General features: G+C 35.6%; 1 protein-coding gene across 3 annotated transcripts; it reads right to left on the bottom strand.

Moving 5' to 3' along the window:
• Positions 1–623: 623 nt before the first annotated feature.
• LOC107812522 (beta-glucosidase-like SFR2, chloroplastic) lies at positions 624–7,944 on the bottom strand. Of its 3 annotated transcripts, none has more exons than XM_016637651.2 (10): positions 7,599–7,944; positions 6,462–6,819; positions 6,122–6,260; positions 5,330–5,496; positions 4,707–4,928; positions 2,495–2,663; positions 2,157–2,390; positions 1,911–2,060; positions 1,715–1,844; positions 624–1,130 (listed from the first exon to the last, which is right to left on the bottom strand). In XM_016637651.2, exons 1-10 carry the CDS (start codon positions 7,774–7,776, stop codon positions 934–936), a joined length of 1,944 nt encoding a protein of 647 aa, XP_016493137.2. In that variant the 5' UTR covers positions 7,777–7,944; the 3' UTR covers positions 624–933. The 3 variants fall into 3 exon arrangements, with proteins under 3 accessions (XP_016493137.2, XP_075099165.1, XP_075099166.1); XM_075243064.1 differs by having other exon boundaries at positions 6,462–6,816; positions 7,599–7,935; XM_075243065.1 differs by having other exon boundaries at positions 6,462–6,956; positions 7,599–7,858.
• Positions 7,945–8,540: the final 596 nt, after the last annotated feature.

The raw sequence follows: 8,540 nt of genomic DNA, 5'->3' as shown, positions 1-8,540 counted from the left end.
AACAATAAACAAAATAAAGTGAATTGATAAAGGGTTTCTATATGCACAATGCATCAAATTAATAATATAAACTCATGAAAAAAAAAGTTTAAACTTTATGTTATTGGAGATATTATATTATTCACATCAAACATCAGGACAAAAAAAGGTTTAATGAAAGAAGCTACCCAAAAACTCAGTTGAATACTTGAGAAATAAAAAAATCCTATAATTCCTTGTGGTGTAAGAACAATCGGGAGAGAAAGAAAATAAATTTATTTGGCGGGCGAATAAAAAAGATTTTTTTAATTGTACAGTCATTAAAATAGGTACACAAGCTAGGATTTGCACAAACATTACAAAAAGAAAGACTATTCCATATATTGTTTTTACAATAAGTAAATACTTAAACAAACCGGAGGAAAAATTACTAAAGTGGATCCATACACCAGACATGATTAACACATTATTTTCAAGAACTCGCAATTTTTTGTAAATTTTTATTTTATAACGCAAAACTATTTTCAATATTATTTGTGTTGTTCATAAGAGATTAGTTATATTATTGATAAAGGTACAGACGCAAAATGCGTACCCTAAGACTAGTAAAATAAAAAATTAAAAGCAGAGTTGAAGTCAGAGGCTTCACAAAACCCTAGATATAGAACAATACCCTCCATCTAAATTTAGATTCCTTAGTAAACAAATATTAACAGAAGCTTAATAAGAAACTAATTATACATAGCACTAAAATATACTACAGAAATAATAGCATTCTGCATGATCTTATTTATCTCCTAATCACCACATCAGGGAAAAAAAGCGTTCAATGGAAAAATACTATTCATCCATGAGGGAACAAAGGCAGGGCCATTGCTGACAGGCATACCTTACTATAGCATCCAGTTAAGGATTCTCAAGGAGAATTTTTTAAACAATCTGATGCAGTAGTAACTAGATATTTGCCAAGAGAGGCTCACGAGTCAATGTACCACTCTCTCTCTCAGTCTCTGCCTTCTTTTTGAGTGAGAAAGGATGCAGAAGACATCGTGCAAAACGGCTCAACGGATCCTGCAAACCTTGCATCTTATAGTGCCCAAACCGCCAATCTCTTTTTACATAAGGTCGCCATAAGGGCTCGTCAAGGCCTCCTGAGAAACGAACAGATCATAACAATAAATGGCAATTTGTAATACTTGTGAAGATAAGGAGGGCGGAATCACTGTGTAAACTTTATCATTGAGGAAACAAACAAACAAAAAAAAAAAAAAATTGTTCTCCCATGCAGGTGTCATGCTTGAGGTAGCCTGCTAAAGTATTAAGGCAATTAAAGTGACATTTCCCTTTAAGCTAACCTAGTTTACCAACCACAGCAAAAACACTCGACAAAGGTCAACCACGAGATTAAACCATGAGTAAAGCCATTTGTCTTGTAGAATGCTATCCAGCAAGTGTAAAACATCAGAAGTCCCTCATATGAAAGTTATTTATGGCTAGATCAACAGACAAATGGAACTACCGAGCAGTGGCACCAAATTAGCATTTGGAAGAATCCATCATAACGTAGCTTCTTTTAGATTCAAAATTGCAGTATGTCTACTCTAGATCTAAACATTGGCCCAATTATGCCTTTTATTTAGATTTCCAAGGAGATCTAGATCAAAATTTTGATTAAAATCTTGAATTGTCTGGAACCTGTTTCAGGCCAAAAGTAGACTTGACTTTTCTGTATTACCTGCATACATTAAGCCATATTTATTCACCGATCGATAGAACGGTCTCTTTTTTCCCTCGTTAGTGGCGGTTTGGAGCTCACCCCACACACGTTCCCTGTCTTCCCGCATTATTTTTCCAGATGCTACAATCTGAAAATCATGATGTCAGCAAAATTATCAAGAAGAATATGAGGAGATATCAGAAAGAAGGGTTACCTTTGAAAACAAATTGTATGAAGGACGTGAAATCCGAGCAAGATTATTGGCACGATCAACTGCTACAAGTCCAAACTTAGGACCATACCCATCCGCCCATTCCCAGTTATCAGAGATAGTCCAAAACAAGTACCCAAGCACACGAACACCCTGAATTAGTAAAAAGAAGCAAGTCCACATAATCAATCAAATAAAGTTGGTGAAGTCTTGGAATATATTAAGAGATGAAGTCCAAAGAGTCAAAACCATTATCATGGCTGCGTAAGTTGCAAGCAGATGTTCCAACAAGTATGGTTTTCTAATCAAGTCCGTTTCATCAGAAACACCATTTTCAGTGATTACAAAGGGAAGATTAAGATGTTTGTATTTTTCATTAAACTGGAGCAACACACGGAACAAGCCATCAGGATAGACTCCACGCCCAGATTCACTGTACTCATCTGTCTCCACTAGTTTCAATCCTGCACCACAAATGACTTCCTGCTCAAGTCAAAGAAGCACAGAGTTTAATGTCACAAAAACGAGGCAATAGAAAAACAGAACAAGAGTTTTTCCATTTGAACTTTGTCCAAACACTCCAATACCTGTCCATAGTAATTAATTCCAATGTAATCCATCTTGTCGGAAATACTATCCAGAAAAGCAAAAAGAGTCAAAGAATTGGCAAGTGAGACGGCAGCGATGTCAAATAGTCCATATGGACGCATAAATGAGACATGGTGAGCTACTCCAACAATGGCATTCGCTGGTTTGCTGAGTAACATAGGTCAAGAACAATCAAACGAAATCAAGACAGATGAAGGGCAAAAGAAAATCAAGATAGAACGCACAGTAGTATTAAATTAAAATGTTCCAAATGATCACATGCACAAGGGCTGCATGCTGCTAAACCGAAGTTCAACTGTGCTGAAATAGGACTCAATTTCCTGACGAAGTACAAAGGAATAAATGAAGAAGCGATACTACAGCTTAAGAAAGCACGTCTTTGCAACTTTAGGTATTCAAAATATTTCAAGTTTCTCTATGGTTTTCATTTGGAAGTTATGGACCGGAATGGCCTGCAATGAGCTATTAATTTGAAGTAGGACAATATTGCTTTCCAGATAGTATGTGCAACCTTTCTATCCATTTGCTAAAATGTTTAGGATCTATTTGTCAAGAACATGTTACTTTTATGCCTGGAAATACCAGAAAGAACCCTGTTCCATATTTGTAACAAAAATGTCACTTTCCTTCAAATTGAGGACTTAGTAGCAGACTTCTCTATCACAAAAATAAATCACCTAAAAACATCCCTAAAATTTGAACTGAAGTTGCACCAACACTTGAGTAGTTCACGTCTCAAATACAAGACTCCTGCCAAACACTCTTGTACATCATTTTCAATTTTAGCACAATGTTCACTTTTCAAAGGCTCAGCATGTATTTGCTTCTTTTTTCTTTTTTTTTTTTTGTTTTCATTTCGATTGTTGTGAATAAATTGTTGTAGAACAGTCACTGCACTAAATGGAATAACTATTTGCTAAACTGTAATTTTCGTTATCTATAGTCGCTTAAAGACACTCATCTTTTTAAGATTTAACTTTTTATTTGAACGTTTGAAGTTATTATATCTATTTTGAATTTCTACAGCTTTATTTCTTATTAAACTGCTTCTAAATTGGTTTTACAATGAGTAATTATGTACTAATGTTGGCTTGCCTAGCAAGTGGACGTTAGAAGCCATCACGGCCCAGCGGTGGGTTTGATAGTATTACGTTGAAAATATAGTCGTCGGAATATGTGTTTGGTAGTGTATGTCTCATATTTAAGAAAAAACCCGATAAATAACCGAAAAAATCGAAAAACCAACAAAAACCAAATCGATAAAAAACCGACTTAATGGTTTGGTTTGGTTCCAATATTTGAAGAAGCGACTTACTTGGTTTGGTTTCTTTTTAGGAAAAAACAGATCCAGACCGAACAATGAACACCCCTACACATACTTAGTAACTAGTTTCACAATTTGGCATATATATTTAACTTAAGATATTTATGCGTGATTTTTCTTTTAAATACTACATAAATCTCTAAAAAATAAAAAAATTGGATTAACATCTAGTATCACCAAATAAAGATAAAATACCTATTTTTGGATCAACATCTAGTATCACCAAACAAAGTAATATCTAGTTATTACCTAATAAATTAAATTCAAATTGCATTTAATAGATGTAGGATTATTTTCTTGCAAAATAAGATTAGATCAAATTTGATACTGGTAATAAAATTCCCAAAAACAAAAAAAAGTTTCTTATCTTTCTTTCTTCGAAGTCTAATCCCTATATGCTATAGTATCCCTCTATGATCTTGAATCACATCCTTGGTCTTATCGTTACGTATGGTACTGATAGTATCAACTAACTACAGTTATTTAGTTGTTATCACCATCAAATTCCATATAATCAGATTGAACGTCTATGTTAAAGGTAGTGTAGGCTCACTAATCCTCTTGAAGCCTGGATCTGCCTCACAGGGTATTTGGAGCTCTTTAATGTAGTGGTGTAGTACACATCTCAATAACATCTTTCCAATCTCACAATAATTTTTTTTTTTCTGGATCAGTCCAATCTCACAATAATTCCTCTCCGGAAGAAAAAAATAATATTAACAACAAACTCTAAAACAGTAGAAAGAAAATCAATCAAATAACAAACTTGAAGTCACTGAAATGCCTTTAAACATGATGGGGAAATGAAGATCTCATTGTACCATGGAGTGAAAAGAGAAAGAGAAGTACATGGAGTAGCTGGATACCTCTTTTCATGGATATAATCGTATGCCTTTGAATGCGCAATTGCTATCCAGTTCATGGCCTGATTGAAGACACCAGTAGGTAAAGCAGAAGTAGCAACCTCCAGCATATCAGGATTACCACCAGGCCAGGCACCAGCACAGTAAGTGAGCATACAAAAGACATGAGGCTCGTTAAAAGTGACCCAATAGTCCACTATATCTGCAACAGAGTCAACAACAAGCCTGTAACAATGGAGCACATACCCATTAGTAACAGGAGAGTATCCCTTGCAAGCCCATTACAGTGTTAAACATGAACTGCATAATTATGCTGGTTGACGAAGTGTGTTACATGTGATTGGCCATAATTGCTACCAAATTGTACATCATATTTAGATAGTTGATTGGCAGACTAAGGATATAGGAGTAAAGAACAAGTATCAAGTACCTATAATTTAAGCTACATGATGGGGTAATTATCTGATATATATGAGCCTGATCCCACAGCCTCTCTACCTCACACAAGGTGGGGGTAAGGTCTGCGTACACTCCACCCTCCCCAAAACTCACTTTGGGATTACACTGGGTATGTTGTTGTTGATATGAGCCTGACCCTGAAGAACTAAAATATACAGTAACCAAACCTGGTAAATTCCATGAAATAGTCAACTGTCTTTTCCAATTTCCATCCCCCATATTCTCCTGCCCACGGTGGTAGAGAGTGATGAAACAATGTCAGCATGACCTTCATCCCATAGGATCGGACCCTATTAATGATCCATTTATATCGCTCCAATGCCGCAAAATTGACCTATAGGATATATCAAGTAATTTAATATGTCTTAGGAGTATGTAAAGCATATTCACCACATTACTTTAACCACGTGATCTTCATATTCCCAATCCCCCTCCCCAAAAGAATATCAAAATATAATTCCTGATTTTGCCTTGACACCAAAAATGAAAAAGATAAGAATCAAAAAGTATATTCTTTAGTGTAAGGTGGGAGAACACGTGAGGGCTACCTCTCACTCCAGATTTAGAAAAGTGAAAAAGAGAAAGGCTCTATTATTAAAGTACCAGCAAGTCCACATAAATTCTGGTGTTATATTACTTTGGGTAGAAGATATGGTCTTCTTAGGGGGAAATTAATTTTAGGAAACCAAAACAAAGGCTGATATGAAATTCGGAACAGAGAAAACAAATTTTACAATAGCCTGAAATTGGAGATAGTTAGCACAGGTGATGTTTGCATCAAATCCGTTTCCATAACGTCCAAAACAGCATGCTTCTAGTGATACAGAAGTCGGATATATTTATGTGCTAAAGTGAGTTTAAGAAATCAAGGAGTCAGCACGAATTGTAAGAATGGTTAACATAAAGAATACAATAACAATATAAAAGTAGACTAATGCATTTCATTGTTAAGTTCTTACAGTTTCTTTCAATCCACTGAGTGGCTCTTCAGGCATGATCCTGGACCAATCTACTCCCATTCGAAAGACTTGAACACCAGTATCTTTAGCTAATTTCAATTCAGTGTCAGGATCAGACCAAAACCTTAGCCTTTCCTCCCTGAGACAATCTCAAATATTCAACAAGTCAAAGCAAATAAAGTGGATAATGGTTTGTTGATATTTAATATCAGGTTATCGAGACTTCACAAGTTCAGAGAGCAAAGCTTTACGAGTTTAGTTTAGTTAGAGTTCAGCATGCTATGCACTCATAATTTCTGAGACTTCAATAAAAATGTCTAAGCCGAACCACAGAACTTACGGGTGTGGGACGTTATGCCAGGCAGCAACATTATGATCACACTGCTCAGTTGGAGTTGGCTCTTCCACTTCTACGTACTTCTCAAATCCTCTTATTTGTGCCTCGATGGCTATCTTAAGGGACTTTTTCCTCTTTATTGTCTTGTTAGCTTCTCTCTGAGTTAAGGGGGCTTGCTGGGATCCACCATCACCTGTAGCAGAGGCCATAATAGCATCTGCTGGTTGAGGGTGCGAGTGTTCATGTGATTCTGACCGGTCGCAGGAAGTATTTTCGGCAAACTGGAGCCAAGCATCATCGAGCCTGTCTTCAACATGTGCAGGTGCTGTAGCCAATCCAAAAAAGAATCCTTTCTCCCCTTCTAGATAGTATTGCCGAGAGGTCAAACCACAAACTCACACATATACAGATATTCGATAATTATGTTAATTTCTTGTGGACAATCATATGCATCTATGTGAAGGCATGAACCATATAACTGCAGCAAGAGTTGTATAACTGAAAAGAGAAACATATTTACAGCATTAAACTGTATGATAACATAATACACCCCTCGAGTATTCTATGGGGAAACCACGGATTATTGAATACTGATGTGAAGTTAGTTGCAGCACACAAAATACTAACTTAATCTAACTTCACATAAGAACGCTATCAGCATGTATCAGTCACAAAAATCGTATGGAAACCCTAGAATATGGGGGATACCAGTGTAGGGTGAATAAGAGTTTTAGGAAGGTGGATATTCAGGTAAGGCTCATCAACCTTCCTCTTTTTCTTTTCAGGGATAAGGGACCATCCACCTTTCTATCCAGAGTTTAAGTAAGCGTAAGCTAAAATAAAATCTTGCTTCACAATGATTAGACCAAGTGTTCATTTAACTTACTGACGAAGTCAATTTATATCAACTGAGAAAAAAAAAATTATATCAACTGACCATCCAAAATGGAATAACGTACTCGCTCAACTTGTACATAACATTTTCTCTGTCGAACTAATATATTAACTAAATTCCTTTCCTTCCATAGCATCTTAAACTCCATGTTCAATCACACACTTCCATAAAAAAAATGAAACAGATAGAATAGGCTAATTGAAAAGTTTTCGATTAGGTTTAAAAGCTAAAAGGAGTTCATTTACCAGAGGGATTGACATTGAAGTGAGCAAGAACATCGGCGGAGTCGTCTATGGGAGAGCGAAATTGCTTGAGGTTCTTCTTCCGGTAGACAGAGTAGGAAAAGGCATTGGCGGCAACAGTGACCGTTACTAGGACTCCGGCGAGCTTCGTCGCCGCCGTGAAAAGAGCAATCACTGACATGGTTAACAATCCAGAAGCAGACAGTTGCACTGTGGGGCTGTTTGTGTGAAGAATAGAACCCCTGCGAGCCAATACAAACTCAGTTTGCGTGAAGCATTGTGCTTTCTTTTAAAAGAAATTGGAGTCATTCGCAACGGTGATGACGACGGAACACACAGTGATTGCCATCCGTTAAAAGTGGAAAATTTTATTTTATTTCTGTGGACCCACAAGTATAAAATTGGGTCCACAAATTTATGACATAAAAATGAGTGTTATAGAACTAGTGTAAGTTGTATCACGTACAAAATAAAACTTCTCGTTAAAAGTTCAATATTTTCACGCCACTTTGGCCTATTGATCCTATATTTTTAACTAACGGATCCTATACCTAGTTTTAAAATTTAATTTAGATGATTTAGTTTGACTTACCATAAAGTTTAAGAAAAAAAATATTTGAAATATGTGGTCCTAAAGTTTAAAGGGCAAAAATTTTGTGGAGTCATAATATTTGTGTGGTTATAAAAGATTCTCATTAACGCTAAAATAGGTAAAATAAAATATTTAAAGTTAAATTGTTTCTAAATATAAAATGTGTCATTCTTTTTAGAATAGACTAATAGGAAAAGTATCATTTAAATTAAAACGAAGGGAGTATAATAATTACTAGTGCATTTGTAGCACGATCGTAAAAACCTTATTAGATATACACGATAAACCTTTTATAACATTTGAATATAAAAAAAAAAAAGATTCTTTTTAGTTTTCAAATCCAAATAGATTAA

Source organism: Nicotiana tabacum, chromosome 22, assembly GCF_000715075.1.
Source record: "Nicotiana tabacum cultivar K326 chromosome 22, ASM71507v2, whole genome shotgun sequence".
NCBI lineage: Eukaryota > Viridiplantae > Streptophyta > Magnoliopsida > Solanales > Solanaceae > Nicotiana > Nicotiana tabacum.
Note: the sequence above shows the minus strand (reverse complement) of the source record. Positions and strands in the feature narration are given on the sequence as shown.

Coding starts and splice junctions, on each gene's coding strand:
- LOC107812522 (XM_016637651.2), bottom strand. CDS start 7,776: ATGTCAGTGATTGCTCTTTTCACGGCGGCGACGAAGCTCGCCGGAGTC. Junction 6,261..6,461: donor TGGCATAACGTCCCACACCC/GTAAGTTCTGTG, acceptor AGATTGTCTCAG/GGAGGAAAGGCTAAGGTTTT. Junction 2,061..2,156: donor CTTACGCAGCCATGATAATG/GTTTTGACTCTT, acceptor TTACTAATTCAG/GGTGTTCGTGTGCTTGGGTA.